Genomic DNA, 17,462 nt, shown 5'->3' with positions numbered 1-17,462 from the left:
ATGCTGTTTCTGTAAAGGTACACACTGTGAATGCGGTTTATGAAAAGTTATGTCCAATGCAAATGCTATTTATAACCGGGTATGTGCTGTGTCAATGTGGTTTACGAAAGGGTGCATGCTGTGCCAGTGCTGTTTATAATGGAATGTGTGCTGTGCCAGTGCTGTTTCTCACGGGGTACATGGTGTGCAAATGTTGCTTATGCAAAGGTATGCACTGTATGATTGCAGTTTATGCAAATTGTGGAAATTCATGAGGCTGAGGATGAGATTTGGTTTGGCTGCAATCACCGACTGACACTTATTGTCTAGGTTCACATGAAGAAGGTAACTGGGGGATGCTGCCCAAATGGTCCCATTTGAGTCACCTACTTAAGGAGAGAAAGGATAGCGATAGAAAATTGCTGAAAAATTATCCAAAAATACATACCAATCTGATGGTGATAGATTCAAGGCAATTGCTCAGCCCTTTGGTTCCAAAGTTTGACTATTCAAGCAACATTTTGTAGCTAACTCCTTGAATGATGTAGTGAGTGAAAGCAGTGGCCAGTAGTGCGTTGTGGATATGCAGGACAAGGAAGGAAATATGTTTGATTTCCACTCTGTGGTGGCTGACCTGATGTTAGTTGGAGCAGCCATTGTGTTGCAGTCAGCTTCAGCACCCCTGGACTAGTAAGGTAAAAGAAAAATCTATCTGGGTCCCTGCTCCTGATTGCTATCGGGTAATCCCCGCTGGAAATTGCATGTGTTGACATTAGAGGAGAAAAGTGTTGTGCTTGATTGGGATGCCCTCCACGGATGACACCTTGTGACACTCACTTTCTAGGTCACATATGAAGAATGTTATTTTTGGCACGTTACCAGAGAGCACTTGATACACATGCAGTTGTTCCCAGCAAGTGTCAGTATCTTTAAGAGAGGAGAGACAATTGGAAAAATTAAAAAGAAACTCTGGGCTTCACTGCCAGGTCTTCCTTGATCTCAGATGTAACTATCCTTTAAGGGTTTATTGCCTCAGTATCTCAAATACAGCAAAAGTTTCTGCTGTGATCCAGGGACGACTCACAAATTCTCACCTTTGATTTCTTTCACAGTGACAGGTTCACTAGGTTCTGCCAGTGGAAGAATGTAGAACTAAACATCCATGTGAGTACACCGTTTACTGTTGTGCCATTTGTACTATTGTGCATAAGTTGTTTTTTACATTGGTGTCCATGACCTGCAAATCTCAGGGTTTGACTTGTGAATTAGTGACAGTGTTATTTTGCTGTCCAGTATAAAAGTCATGTATGTATATACTCACATTATGTACAGTTTTTATGCTGTCCATCCTTCAGATAAGATGTTAAACTGAGGCATCAACTATTTGTTCAGGTGGCTATTAAAGACCTCCTGACACCATGAGAAGAAGAAGCAGCAAGTCCTGACCAACATTCCTCCTGAACTAACACGATCAAGAACAGATTAATAGTTCATGTATCTCATTTCTGTTTGCAGAATCTTACTGTGCACAAAATGGCTGATGTGTTTGCCTACATAACAATAGTGACTACACATCAAAGTAATTCATTGTATGCAAATGATTTAGGACATTCTGAGGGACATGATAAGTTGCTATATAAATGCGATTAATTTCTTCCTTTACTGATATTTAATTGTATGATATTTGTGCTGATTATTTTTTGAATATTGTCTTCAGAGAGCAGTAGCAAGCTGAATTTGAGCTGCATTTACTGTAAGCTCCTTTAAGACACAATTTCCTGCTGCTTATATGAAGAAGTGTCAGGCCTACTACCTTCTTCAAATTCCTGGGGTGTCTTAAATTTAGCATGAGTCCTAATCCTGTATCCAATTTCTCTCTTTATGGTATCCCATGTTTTTATGCCTGTGTGGCTACTGATTTCTTATCAACAAGTTGGCCATGGTAGAGTACAGATTCTTGGTTCCTCCGATCTCAAGATCGGCTGGCTAGTCAATCATTCACAGGAGTACTGTATATCTGCGTAGCTCAAGTATCCTATTACTGAGTTTGCCACAGCCAGTTCACTTTGTACCAATCTTCCATCATTTGGCCTAATACCTTGAAGCCAACTCTGCTTACCATCCCAAAACCACACCAAGTAGGATAGGCACTAATTGATCATTAGACAGCTGGCTATTGTACATTTCAACCCTCGCTAGATAGTCACAATAGATACCAGGAACTCCTTGCAGCATAGTGAGCAGCACAATTCACCATAAAATGTGTGAGATCATGAATACCATCTATGCCTGATAGATAATTAGTTTATTAATACTTTTAACCTACGTAGCACACTACAATGACTTTTCCAGCCTCCATACAGATAGATGAGTCCTTACAGCCCATTTAGCTGAATGCCAAGTATAGTGCCCATTCTAGACTCGGGGTGCCTTTACATACAGATTTTTTTCTAAAGAGTACTGGACTAGTATGTCATTGTTTAGCCCAAAGGGACCCTTTAAATCACAAATTAAGACAACTTTATCCAACGGAAAGTTAATTTAGGATCATTTCTGTGTAATTGCACACCCTTGCAGATGAATGAAATCCACTGATCCTGTTTCATCTTCCTAATGATTCACTTAGCCTTACAAAACATTGAATCATTATCTACTTTCACAGTAGCTCTCCATTGCTGTGAAGAGGTTTCAAGTTTATTTAGAGTTTTTTTCCATTCACCAAACAACTCCAATTCCTTTCACAAGACCCATAGCAGGAACCTACTTAATGGCTGAGTGGCCAGCAGACTGCCTTGAGTTTGTCTTGCCTCTGTTTATGATTTTTACTACAATCAGTGGTCACATGATCTGCCATCAAGTTCATACTATTGGCAGTCACACACACCTGGTCCCAGGCTTTATGGTTAGTTTTGTGGTTTTCACCACATGGACTGCAATGGTTCAAGAAGAAGGCCCACCACCACCTGCTCAAGGGAAGCTTGGGTTGGGCAATAAATGCCAGCCTTGTCAGCGATGCTCATCTCCCGAGAATGAATTCAAAAAAATACTCTCCTTGTTGGTGAGCACCTTCGCACAATCACATGTACCAAAGCCACTCCAACTTGATGGCAATCCTTTGATGACAGCTAAGAACAGCTAGTGAGCAAACACTGGACAATGAAGAATGTGCCTAGCCTTTCACAACTAACTGATTAATTGTGCCACTTTGAGGCCTATTCTGATGACACACAATTGGTAAACTTTGGAAATGAAGCGGGGAGCACCACTTATAAAAGAATATGCACTGCCTATGATGCCTAAGGTCTGACACTTTCCAGTTACTGATATGGAGCAATTAACAGTCATGATACAATTCTACAAGATCATCAGAAATGTATCTATAATGTTGCGGAACCTTGATGCTCAGAAAATGCAGCTTCTGAGGAAATGTGCGTGGATCTCACCAGCCATGCACCAGGCAAGGATACCGAACCACATCTCAACTCCAACTGCAAGTAGGTCCTGCTCAGTGATCAGAAGCATAGAAACATAGAAACATAGAAAATAGGTGCAGGAGTAGGCCATTCGGCCCTTCTAGCCTGCACCGCCATTCAATGAGTTCATGGCTGAACATTCAACTTCAGTACCCCATTCCTGCTTTCTCGCCATACCCCTTGATCCCCCTAGCAGTAAGGACCTCATCTAACTCCTTTTTGAATATATTTAGTGAATTGGCCTCAACAACTTTCTGTGGTAGAGAATTCCACAGGTTCACCACTCTCTGGGTGAAGAAGTTCCTCCGCATCTCGGTCCTAAATGGCTTACCCCTTATCCTTAGACTGTGACCCCTGGTTCTGGACTTCCCCAACATTGGGAACATTCTTCCTGCATCTAACCTGTCTAACCCCGTCAGAATTTTATATGTTTCTATGAGGTCCCCTCTCATTCTTCTGAACTCCAGTGAATACAAACCCAGTTGATCCAGTCTTTCTTGATAGGTCAGTCCCGCCATCCCGGGAATCAGTCTGGTGAACCTTCGCTGCACTCCCTCAATAGCAAGAATGTCCTTCCTCAGGTTAGGAGACCAAAACTGTACACAATACTCCAGGTGTGGCCTCACCAATGCCCTGTACAACTGTAGCAACACCTCCCTGCCCCTGTACTCAAATCCCCTTGCTATGAAGGCCAACATGCCATTTGCTTTCTTAACCGCCTGCTGCACCTGCATGCCAACCTTCAATGACTGATGTACCATGACACCCAGGTCTCTTTGCACCTCCCCTTTTCCTAATCTGTCACCATTCAGATAATAGTCTGTCTCTCTGTTTTTACCACCAAAGTGGATAACCTCACATTTATCCACATTATACTTCATCTGCCATGCATTTGCCCACTCACCTAACCTATCCAAGTCGCTCTGCAGCCCCACAGCATCCTCCTCGCAGCTCACACTGCCACCCAACTTAGTGTCATCCGCAAATTTGGAGATACTACATTTAATCCCCTCATCTAAATCATTAATGTACAGTGTAAACAGCTGGGGCCCCAGCACAGAACCTTGCGGTACCCCACTAGTCACTGCCTGCCATTCTGAAAAGTACCCATTTACTCCTACTCTTTGCTTCCTGTCTGACAACCAGTTCTCAATCCATGTCAGTACACTACCCCCAATCCCATGTGCTCTAACTTTGCACATCAATCTCTTGTGTGGGACCTTGTCGAACGCCTTCTGAAAGTCCAAATATACCACATCAACTGGTTCTCCCTTATCCACTCTACTGGAAACATCCTCAAAAAATTCCAGAAGATTTGTCAAGCATGATTTCCCTTTCACAAATCCATGCTGACTTGGACCCATCATGTCACCTCTTTCCAAATGCACTGCTATGACATCCTTAATAATTGATTCCATCATTTTACCCACTACCGATGTCAGGCTGACCGGTCTATAATTCCCTGTTTTCTCTCTCCCTCCTTTTTTAAAAAGTGGGGTTACATTGGCTACCCTCCACTCCATAGGAACTGATCCAGAGTCAATGGAATGTTGGAAAATGACTGTCAACGCATCCGCTATTTCCAAGGCCACCTCCTTAAGTACTCTGGGATGCAGTCCATCAGGCCCTGGGGATTTATCGGCCTTCAATCCCATCAATTTCCCCAACACAATTTCCCGGCTAATAAGGATTTCCCTCAGTTCCTCCTCCTTACTAGACCCCCCGACCCCTTTTATAACCGGAAGGTTGTTCGTGTCCTCCTTCGTGAATACCGAACCAAAGTACTTGTTCAATTGGTCCGCCATTTCTTTGTTCCCCGTTATGACTTCCCCTGATTCTGACTGCAGGGGACCTACATTTGTCTTTACTAACCTTTTTCTCTTTACATATCTATAGAAACTTTTGCAATCCGTCTTAATGTTCCCTGCAAGCTTCTTCTCATACTCCATTTTCCCTGCCCTAATCAAACCCTTTGTCCTCCTCTGCTGAGTTCTAAATTTCTCCCAGTCCCCAGGTTCGCTGCTATTTCTGGCCAATTTGTATGCCACTTCCTTGGCTTTAATACTATCCCTGATTTCCCTTGATAGCCACGGTTGAGCCACCTTCCCTTTTTTATTTCTATGCCAGACAGGAATGTACAATTGTTGTAGTTCATCCATGCGGTCTCTAAATGTCTGCCATTGCCCATCCACAGTCAACCCCTTAAGTATCATTCGCCAATCCATCTCAGCCAATTCACGCCTCATACCTTCAAAGTTACCCTTCTTTAAGTTCTGGACCATGGTCTCTGAATTAACTGTTTCATTCTCCATCCTAATGCAGAATTCCACCATATTATGGTCACTCTTCCCCAAGGGGCCTCGCACAACGAGATTGCTAATTAATCCTTTCTCATTACATAACACCCAGTCTAAGATGGCCTCCCCCCTAGTTGGTTCCTCGACATATTGGTCTAAAAAACCATCCCTTATGCACTCCAGAAAATCCTCCTCCACCGTATTGCTTCCAGTTTGGTTAGCCCAATCTATGTGCATATTAAAGTCACCCATTATAACTGCTGCACCTTTATTGCACGCACCCCTAATTTCCTGTTTGATGCCCTCCCCAACATCACTACTACTGTTTGGAGGTCTGTACACAACTCCCACTAACGTTTTTTGCCCTTTGGTGTTCTGCAGCTCTACCCATATAGATTCCACATCATCCAAGCTAATGTCCTTCCTAACTATTGCCTTAATCTCCTCCTTAACCAGCAATGCTACCCCACCTCCTTTTCCTTTTATTCTATCCTTCCTGAATGTTGAATACCCCTGGATGTTGAGTTCCCAGCCCTGCTCATCCTGGAGCCACGTCTCCGTAATCCCAATCACATCATATTTGTTAACATCTATTTGCACAGTTAATTCATCCACCTTATTGCGGATACTCCTTGCATTAAGACACAAAGCCTTTAGGCTTGTTTTTTTAACACCCTCTGTCCTTTTAGAATTTTGCTGTACAATGGCCCTTTTTGTTCTTTGCCTTGGGTTTCTCTGCCCTCCACTTTTCCTCATCTCCTTTCTGTCTTTTGTTTTTGCCTCCTTTTTGTTTCCCTCTATCTCCCTGCATTGGTTCCCATCCCCCTGCCATATTAGTTTAACTCCTCCCCAACAGCACTAGCAAACACTCCCCCTAGGACATTGGTTCCGATTCTGCCCAGGTGCAGACCGTCCGGATTGTACTGGTCCCACCTCCCCCAGAACCGGTTCCAATGCCCCAGGAATTTGGATCCCTCCCTGCTGCACCATTGCTTGGGCCCTGTTTGTATCGGAAACCATAAGCCTTTCAATTGCTTGGTAACTATGGAATTTTAAGCAATGGATCAATCACATGTTTCCAATGAACATATGTGATCCTGGGCTTGGCTAAAGAGAGGCTAGACCTTTGAGAGGAATGCAAATACTTCCATGATGGAATGATGTAATGGTCTTATGAACCCACAAGTTTCCAGCCTCTCTCTAACCCAGATCGAAACCATTGCATTCAAATGAGTACCACAGTAACAAACAATCCCCACCAGAATGCCCCTGAAGGGCACATGATTATTACCTTGCATATGCCCCAGTTACAACCATGTGCTTACTCGGAAGGGGACTAGCATTGCTATCTAACCCAGTCTTCCACCGAGACATTTCCCTTTTTGGAAAAAGATTTTGCAACCCATCCGTCCTGCAGAAACAGGATTTCAGGACCACTCATCTGGAAACATTCTGTTGCTTCAGAATTAGTGGGTTCACCAACCGCCAGGTTCCCAGCCCTGCCAATTAGTCCATTTTTTCCCAGAATGAGATGTATTACTTTGTTAAGAGGAGCTCCCTCTGATCAGTTTACTCCCAGAATAGGAACCTGACGATTTTAGTGAGCACTTTGCCATGTCCCAGGCACTCCCAGCTCAATCATTGATGCACTACAGATTTGATTCCGCAGTAGAATTAGACTGTGCAAAGTGTGTCAGAAGAGGAACCAAGTATCTGAGACTGGGTTACCAGAGGCACCTCTGAGTTGAAGTGAGCACCCAATGTGCATCCAGACCAGATCATTGGTGTGTTACAAGCCCTCTCCATCACACACAAGTGCTACGAGCTTCAATGGTGGGTGTTAAGAAAGAAAGGATTGCAGTTATTATTACATCTCTGAGCAATGTCTGAAAGCAGTTTGCATATAATGAATTACTTTGTTATGCAGGCAAACGAAGTAGCCATTCATGCACAGCAATATCACATAAACAATGAAATAAATGACCAGTTAACTTTTTTTGTGGTGTCAGTTAATGGACGAATATTAGCCAGGATACAAAGATAACTTCCTGCTCATCTTTTAAAAGTGCTGTGGGATTTTTTTAATGCCACCCGAAGCTCCAGAGTAGACAGATGGGGTCTCATCCAAATTACTGGCACCTCTGGCAATACAGCACTTCCTCAATACTACACTAAAGCATCAATCTCGTTTATGTGTCCAATTCATAGAGCTAGAAACCACATCCCTCTGATACAAGAGGCACAAGTTCTGTTAACTCTGCCAATCTGACACTGTACCAAATGCCATGCAGTTACACTTGGAAACATCAATAATCTACTGCGCGTGAATATCTTGGGTTGGGGCACTAAACCCTCATCACGAATATCCCATATTCTTCAACGTACTTTTTTGTATATAAATACAAGTTTTTTTTATACACAGTCTCTGATGGCACACGTGGTTTATGAATCTCCCCTTAATTATACAAGAATTCTTTCTCTAACACTCATATTATTATACTCTAATAGAACACACATTGCTTATGACTCCATAGCTAATAAAGAAACAGCATAAAGGATCCTCTCTATAACACACCCCTCCCTGTTAATCTCCGATAACATATGTAGCTTATGCTTCCCTCATAAACAGATAAACCATATAACATCTTTACTGTGATGTAATTCCTTTCATACAGGTTTAGGGGTATAGTTATAACCTAAATAACGCTCCATTTTTCCTTTAAATAAATTGCAACATGAAATAATTGTATACGCAAGCGCCGATTTTTGAACTCTCTCCACCCAGTTGAAACCATGTGGTAGCGGAGTTCAAATGTAAGTGATGGACTTACTCACTTCACTTCCCAATTGCAGCCTTATTCTCTCCCATGTTTTTGTAGGCGGCTGAGATGCCTGCCTGAAAAATGAAATAGTGCAAATGGGGGTCCAATTATGACTCTAATGGCACTTTAATGGCCGACTGAGTGAAGCATTCATCACAGCTGCTCCGCTCAGTAAAATCTGGCACAACAGCTGTGGCAGTCAGGGGTTTTGCTTCGTGGGGCACTGGCAGCATACTGGGGAAAGAGGGAGTTGTTCACCGGGCTGGAACCAGTGTCCTGGTGAATTGAATAACTAGTGCAGTAAACAGGGCTTTAAACTAATGAAGGGGGTGGGGTGGGAGGATTCAGGAAGGAGTCAATTTAAAAGCAGAGAGAGAAATGTCAAGGCTCTAGAGCAGAGCAGAGTTTTGGATAAAAATAAAGAGAGTGGGTCAGAAAGGGACAGAGATAGAAGGGCAGCAGTGACTAAGGTGACATCAGGGAAAAATAGAAAAAAGTCAAAGCTAAAGGTACTATATCTGAATGTGCAAAGCATTCGCAATAACATATATGAATTAATAGCGCAGATAGAAATGAGTAGGTTTGATCTAATAGCCATTACAGAGACATGGTTGCAAAGTAACCAAGATTGGGAACTAAATATTCCGGGATACTTAACTTTTAGAAGAGAAAGGCAAATTGGAAAAGGAGGATGGGTAACCTTGATAATCAATGATGGAATGAAGACAGTAGAGAGAAAGGATCTTAGCTGAAAATCAAGATGGAGAATCAGTTTGGGTGGAGTTAAGAAACATCAAGGGTCAGAAAACATTGGTGGGAGTTGTTTATAGGCCCCCAAACAGCAGTTGTAATGTAGGGCAGAGTATAAATCAGGAAATGTAGATGCGCATGTAACAAGGATAATACGATAATCATGGGGGTTTTAATCTACATATAGACTGGGCAAACCAAATTTGCAGTAATAATATGGGGGACGACTTCATGGAATGTCTGCAAGATAGTTCTCTCGATCAGAAAGTTGAGGAACAAACTAGAGAGCAGGCTTTTTAGATCTAGTATTGTGTAATGAGAAAGATTTAATTAATAACATTGTCGTAAAGAGGCCCTGAGGGAAGAGTGACTATAATATGATCGAATTTTATATTAAGTTTGAAAGTGATTTAGTTAAATCTGAAACTAGGATCTTAAATCTAATCAAAGCAAACTATGTAGGTATGAGGGGCGAGTTTGCTAAGGTAGATTGGGAAACTACATTAAAAGGTATGACGGTCGACGAGCAATGGCTTGCTCTTAAAGAATTAATACATCATTTACAACAAACATACATTCCTTTAAGACACAAAAACTCCACAGAAAAAGTGGTCCAACCATGACTCACAAGAGAAGTTAAAGATAGTATTAAATCAAAGGAAGAGGCTTATAATGTTGCCAAAAAGAGCAGTAAGCCTGAGGATTGGGAGGATTCTGGAATTCAGCAAAGGAGGACCAAAGAAATTGATAAAGAATGGGAAATAGAATGAGAGTAAATTAGCAAGAGATATTAAAAACAGACTGTAAAAGCTTCTATAGATATGTAAAAAGGAAAAGATTAGCAAAAGTAAATGTGGGTCCCTTATAGGCTGAGACAGGAGAAATTATAATGGGGAATAAGGAAATGGCAGAGAAATTAAACAAATATATTGGAGTAGAGATTCGGTCGCGCCTCAGTTGGGGCGGTGTCCTGGGCGGAGCGGTAAATTTTGCTCCGGCAAATGGTTTGCGTCTGCCGCCGCAAAATTCATCAGCTGGGTTTGGAGTGGGGCACTAAGGGAGACGCTCGCCTCTTTTAGGGTGTTCGGCCGGCAGAGCGAGGAAAAAACCCGAGCTAGACAGCTGGCCTCGGATGGCCATAACAGAGGCCTGGGAGGAAATAAAAACACCAAAAACATTCTCAATACATAGCTCACGCCACCACAACATAAATTGCGGGAAAAAAATGTTTTTTAAACAATCACATTTGCCTGAGGTCGGCATTATTTACCTCACTGCAGCCGCTACAGCTTGGAACGCCTGCTCTCACAGGCGTTCCCACCAGGGCGCTATGGAACGCCAAGGATCGGGCGGTGAACAAAAATTGATCCGGTGTCACAACATAGAGCGTTGCACACTGACTCGCCTCTCCCAGCAGTACTGTTCCGCACCCCATTGAACCCGGCACCAAATATCCCGACGGGGCACTGGAAGCTGGTCGCCCAGCGCAAGTGCTTTCCACCGTCATTGCCTCCCCCCTGGGGCGCTAAGAGGGGCAGCAGAAAACCGAATTTCCACTCCATTGTGTCTGTCTTCACAGAGGAAGACGCAAAAAAAAAACCCTGGAAATACAAGAATATTTGCACACTGAGGTCCCTTTCTTCCTCTGCCCAACCTATACTTGCACCCTCCAAGTAATAAGTGGCCCCCCCCTATTCTTCCTATCAAAATGTAATACTTCACATATCTGTGTTGAACTTCATTTGCCAATTATATGCTCATCTGCAAGTTTATCAAAGCCCTCCTGCAGTCCTCCTCACTATTGACCGTTATTATAAATTGTGAACAACAGTGGACTCGGAACTGATCCTTGTAGAACACCACTATCTACCTTTTACCCCTGCACTCTGCTTTCTGTCATGAAGCCAGCTAGCTATCCATTCTGCTACTTGTCCCAAACTCTGCATTCTCTGACCTTGTTAATCAGGCTATTATAGAGTACCTTAACAAAGGCCTTATGGAAATCGAGATAAATTACATCCACTTCATTACCATATTTCTATCATCTCTATCATTACCTGTGGTATTATCATGCTTGTCCCTTAATGGCCCTGTTCCCATCCCAACCTTCCTTTTTTATTGATGTGCCTGTAAAATATTTTACTATTTTGTTTTATGTTCCTTGATAATTAACTTTCATAGGGCTGGATTTTCAGGGCGATAACAACGACGGGTGGTAAAGTTTGCGACGGGAAATGGTTTGTGTCCTCAGCCACAAAATTCACCAGCTGGGCCCTGAGTGTGGAGCGGAGTGCTAAGGGAAGCGTTGCACACCTCTTTTCAAGCTAAACAGCCGGCCTCAGAGTTCCTTGAGAGAGGCCTGGGTGGGGAGAAATAAATCCTAAAAAAAACCCAAAAGTATTCCCAATAGCTCACACCACTACAACATAAATCGCAAAAAAAAGAACATAAATCATACTTACCTGAGGTTGACATTACTTACCTCACTGCAGCTGCTACAGCTTGGAATGCCTGCTTCCATAGAGCGGAATATATTATTCCCGCACTCGGTTGAACACCGTTTTAAATGTTTCCCATTGCTGTTATACATTGTTTTTTTGCCAGTATTGTCGCCCATTTTATTTTCCCAAGTTCTATTCTCAGCCCCTCAATCAGCTTTTCTCCAATCCATTACCCTGGTTTTTGTCATACTACGTCCTTCATAATTATCATCTTAAAGTGTATTTATATTATGGTCATTATTGCCTAGATGTTCCCCTACTTTTACTTCTCTAACCTGCCCTGGTTCATTCCCCAATACTAGATCCAATAGTGAATCCTCCCTTGTTGAGCTTTTTACAGATTGGATTAGAAAGGAGTCCTGTACACATTGCAGGGACTCCATTTCCTTATCCCCTTTACCTACCTCTTCTGTCCAATTAATATCAGGGTGGTTGAAATCCCCCATGCTTATTATTTTATGTTTTGTACTCATTTCCCTAATTTGTCTGCATATTTCTTCCTCCACCTCCCTTTCACTATTAGATGGTCTGTAGACTACACCGATTAGTGTGATTGATCTTTTATTATCTTTTATCTCTAGCCATATGGATTTTATTTTTGTCTTGCTGATAGCTGCGTCATTTTTTTTCTACTGCCATTATGTTATCCCCAAAAAGTACAGCTACTCCACCTCCCCTTTTTCTCTCTCTAAATATGTTATGCAATGTTTAATTCCCAGTCCTGATTCTTCTGTAGCAATGTCTCAGTAATCTTTACTATGTCTGGTTCCTCGCAACGCATGATTGCCTCCAACTCCTCTGTTTTATTACGGACACTGTGTGCATTGCTGTACAGACAGTTTAACTCATTTTTAGTATGATTTCCTCTTTATGTTTAACCACCTTTTTAGACTCCTGTTCCATAACTCTATTTATTCCCCTGCCATCAATATTCTCCCTTACTTTATTCTTTCCTATTTTCTCGGTTCCTGTTTTGTTTACATTTAGGCTGGTTATGTTTCTTGTAGATCCCTCCCTTCCCCCATCTTACTTGTTTATTTACCCTTTCTGCTAGGACACTGGTCCCATTCTGGTTCAGGTGGAACCCTTATCATTGGTACAGCTCCTTCCTGTCCCAGAACTGGTGCCAGTGTCCCATGCGACACTGGGATGTTGGGAAACAGGAACCCTTCTTTCCTACACCAGCCTTTAAGCCATGTGTTAATTCTCCTTATCTGTCTGCTTCTATGCCAATTTGCACATGGTTTGGGCACTAATCCAGAGATTATTACCCTCGATGTCCTACTTTTTAATTTAGAGCCTAACTCCTGATATTCTTTCACCAGGACCTCCTTTCAGTCATTTGTTCCAACATGGACCACGACAACTGGATTTACCCTCTCCCTTTCCAAGTTCCTCTCTAGCTGCTGTGAGATATCCCTTACCCTGACAACACACCCTTTGGGATTCTCATTCTTGGCTGCAGAGGATGCTATGTATCCCCCTAATTATAGAGTCCCCTATCACTACCACATTTCTATTCTGCTCTCTTCCCCCCCCCCCCCCCCCCCCGGCCTCCGGACAGCCTTCTGAGCCTTGGTGCCTTGTTCTGCATTGTGGCTGTCCTTTCTGAAGTCTATCCCTTTGTCCTCACAAAGCGTGTACATCGTACCTGTTGCACAGGACCAGTGTCTGCAGGACCTCCTTCCCAACCTCTCCTCAATTCCTGCTACCCGGCTTCCTATCAGTCACACCCTCCCTCTCCTGAACCTGTGCTTTCCTCTGGGGCATGACTGTATTCTCGATAAAACTGTCCAGAAATTCCTCCCCCTCCCTTATGTGTCGGAGTGTCTCCAACCCGCACTCCAGCTCAATGACTCTGAACCATAGAGATTGGAGATGAAGACATCTCCTGCAGATGTGTTTGCTGGGGACAGTCTCGCTGCCATATCTGCTCTGCCATATCTTAGTCTAGCCTTATTTTATTTATTTATTAGTTAAAGTCTTTATTCAATGGTTATTTATAATTATGTTAATTAGTTTAATACAGTACTTTATAGTTTCCCGCCCCTAGTTTAAACTACAGTCCTAGGTTAGTGAGAAAAGAGAGGGGAAAAAATCTTCATACTCACCAACCAATCTCCTACCTGCTGTCCTTGTTTTTTGGGGGAAATTGGCGAAGGTTCCGCTGCTGCTGATACCTCCTCCAATTAGGTCATTCCCCCTCTTCTCCCAATTCCCACTCTTTCCAAATTCCCAAATAAAACACTGTTTAAATGCCATTCCAGTTAAGACACTCTGTGCAGATCACTCTGTGCTTCTGCAGACCTATTTACTTTTATACATATCCCCAAATTGCTGGTTTTACAGTAAATCTGATCTCACTGATCGCAGCTACAGGAAATAATACTTCGCATTTATTGAAAATGCAGAAATTGGGAGTTCCCTTCAAGGGATTTTGTAACTGGACTATGGTCAGAGCCTGATCTTACTGCTGAGGTAACTGTAGCAAATCAGTAAGAATCTCAGATTATTCAAAGGCTATTTGCCCCGAATAAACCACTCATTTGTTGCCTTTCACATTGCTTTAAATACAGGGAACTGACATATTTCATCATATGCTGATACAAAACATTTATTGAATAACTAGGTTTATAATATCCTGTGTTCCACATTATCACCTGCCCCATCCTGTGTTCCTTCTTGCAATAACACCCTCTGTTCTACTCCGTCCTGCAGTAATACTTTCTGTCCCATGTCATTTTTCAAAGTAATACCCTCAGTGGGAAACAGGAAGTCATATCCTGTTCCACATCACTTCCTGTGATAATACTTCCCTTTTTACATTAGCTCCTGTAGTAACAACCACTGTCTTAGATTACTTATTGGAGTAATACCCTCTCTGAAAGAATAAGTGCAAGTTCATTAAAAAAAAATGTCTGAACAAAATGTATAAATTTGTATAAAACATTGAAAACAAAACATATTTACGACACATTTTTATTGAGATCGCACCCATTGAAAGGCATGCTGGTGTGTTTGTGTCAGTCAGTACACTGGAGTAATGGTATTTCATTTACTTTGCAGCTAACTATGAATGACTTCAGTGTACATCGAATAATCGGAAGGGGAGGATTCGGAGAGGTGTATGGATGCAGGAAAGCTGATACTGGAAAAATGTAATTTTATTCCTACTTTCAGTATTTCGTTCCAAGAGCTAGAGTTTTAATTCAGTACACCTGTTGCGTACAAAGTAGCTCACAGGTTGGAGTGTGTTACATGGAGGATAATAAGTGGACTGGAGTATGTGACTGGATAACACCCTGGCTGAAGTTATTACGTAGAGATTAACACATGGGCTGGAGTGCATTAAATACAGGATAATACACAGGCTGAAGTGTGTTGCATGCAAAATAGGGGCCAGAGCAATGTGCCTGTTGAGCTGCGCAGAGGTCTGGGGGTCCTGCGCAGGCCACTGTCGGCTTTATAATTGAAATAACCGCACATTCGCAAGAAATTGAATGGGCCGTGCAGCCCGTTAAAGGGAGCGTACACCCCAAAAAAATTAGCTTAAATTTAGGGAACATTGGCACAGAGTACATTACATTCGGAATAACACTTAGGCTGGATTATATCACCCATGAGGTAATGCACAGATAAGAACATACTGAAAAGCTGCTTTATACAAACGTGTAACAGGTTATTTTTTCTTTCCAAGCAGCCTTGGCTGCTTCCTAACTGAGGAGTCAAAAAATAATCTGCTCACAGGCCTGATGCACCCATGTGGCTACCACTGTCTAACCACCTCAGTGTGAGCAAAAGCATAAATGTTGCCACTGCGACAATTTTGAAGATGTGTAATCCCCGCCCCCCCCCCCCCCCCCCCCAACAGCTCACCATTTCTATTGGACAACTCGGCTAAGTTCGACAACCAGCAGCGTTCAGGCACTACTGAGTATATTTTCTCGTAGCACAGTGTGCTGCTATGCCCAATATTTCCCCAGTGTAGTCCTCTATCTTACGAAGAAACATAGAAAATAGGTGCAGGATTAGGCCATTCGGCCCTTGGAGCCTGCACCACCATTCAATAAGATCATGGCTGATCATTCACCTCAGTACCCCTTTCCTGCTTTCTCTCCATACCCTTTGATCCCTTTAGCCGTAAGGGCCATATCTAACTCCCTCTTGAATATATCCAATGAACTGGCATCAACAACTCTCTGCGGTAGGGAATTCCACAGATTAACAACTCTCTGAGTGAAGCAGTTTCTCCTCATCTCGGTCCTAAATGGCTTACCCCTTATCCTTAGACTATGTCCCCTGGTTCTGGACTTCCCCAACATCGGGAATATTCTTCTTGCATCTAACCTGTCCAGTCTCGTCAGAATTTTATATGTTTCTATGAGATCCCCTCTCATCCTTCTAAACTCCAGTGAATACAGGCCCAGTCGATCCAGTCTCTCCTCATATGTCAGTCCTGCCATCCCGGGAATCAGTCTGGTGAACCTTCACTGCACTCCCTCAACAGCAAGAACGTCCTTCCTCAGATTAGGAGACCAAAACTGAACATAATATTCCAGGTGTGGCCTCACTAAGGCCCTATACAACTGAAGTAAGACCTCCCTGCTTCGATACTCAAATCCCCTAGCTATGAAGGCCAACATACCATTTGCCTTCTTCACCGCCTGCTGTACCTGCTTGGCAACTTTCAATGACTGATGTACCATGACACCCAGGTCTCGTTGCACCTCCCCTTTTCCTAATCTGCCGCCATTCAGATAATATTCTGCCTTCGTGTTTTTGTACCCCAAAGTGGATAACCTCACATTTATCCACATTTATATTGCATTTGCCCACTCACCTAACCTGTCCAAGTCACCCTGCAGCCTCTTAGCGTCGTCCTCACAGCTCACACCACCACCCAGTTTAGTGTCATCTGCAAACTTGGAGATATTACACTCAATTCCTTCATCTAAATCATTAATGTATATTGGAAATAGTTGGGGTCCCAGCACTGAGCCCTGCGGCACCCCACTAGTCACTGCCTGCCATTCTGAAAAGGACCTGTTTATCCCGACTCTCTGCTTCCTGTCTGCCAACCAGTTCTCTATCCACGTCAATACATTACCCCCAATACCATGTGCTTTAATTTTGCTCACCAATCTCTTGTGTGGGACCTTGTCAAAAGCCTTTTGAAAGTCCAAATACCACATCCACTGGTTCTCCCTTGTCCACTCTACCGGTTACATCCTCAAAAAATTCTAGAAGATTTGTCGAGCATGATTGCCCTTTCATAAATCCATGCTGACTTGGACCGATCCTGTCACTGCTTTCTAAATGCGCTGCTATTTTATCTTTAATAATTGATTCCAACATTTTCCTCACTACTGATGTCAGGCTAACCGGTCTATAATTACCTGTTTTCTCTCTCCCTCCTTTCTTAGCGTTACATTAGCTACTCTCCAGTCCATAGGAACTGATCCAGAGTCGATAGACTGTTGGAAAATGATCACCAATGCATCCACTATTTCTAGGGCCACTTCCTCAAGTACTCTGGGATGCAGACTATCAGGCTTAGAGATTCTGAGTGTACAGTTAATTTCAGTCACATTCACGTTACCTGAATTGCTTCAAAGGAAAAATAATTTTCTTCAGCAACTG

At 42.8% G+C, this 17,462-nt stretch overlaps 1 protein-coding gene across 1 annotated transcript in view; it reads left to right on the top strand.

Annotated features, from left to right (window-relative positions):
* The window catches only part of grk3 (G protein-coupled receptor kinase 3), a 282,207-nt gene that overhangs the window by 183,708 nt on the left and 81,037 nt on the right, over window positions 1-17,462 (top strand). The window contains exons 7-8 of the mRNA XM_070887915.1: window positions 1,092-1,143; window positions 14,889-14,980. Of these exons, the coding sequence (XP_070744016.1) occupies window positions 1,092-1,143; window positions 14,889-14,980 (144 nt within the window). The remainder of the gene's footprint in view (window positions 1-1,091; window positions 1,144-14,888; window positions 14,981-17,462) is intronic.

The sequence above is a fragment of the Pristiophorus japonicus genome, chromosome 8 (genome assembly GCF_044704955.1).
Source record: "Pristiophorus japonicus isolate sPriJap1 chromosome 8, sPriJap1.hap1, whole genome shotgun sequence".
NCBI lineage: Eukaryota > Metazoa > Chordata > Chondrichthyes > Pristiophoridae > Pristiophorus > Pristiophorus japonicus.
The sequence above is the reverse complement of the archived record's forward strand: the minus strand, read 5'-3'. Positions and strand labels throughout refer to the sequence as shown.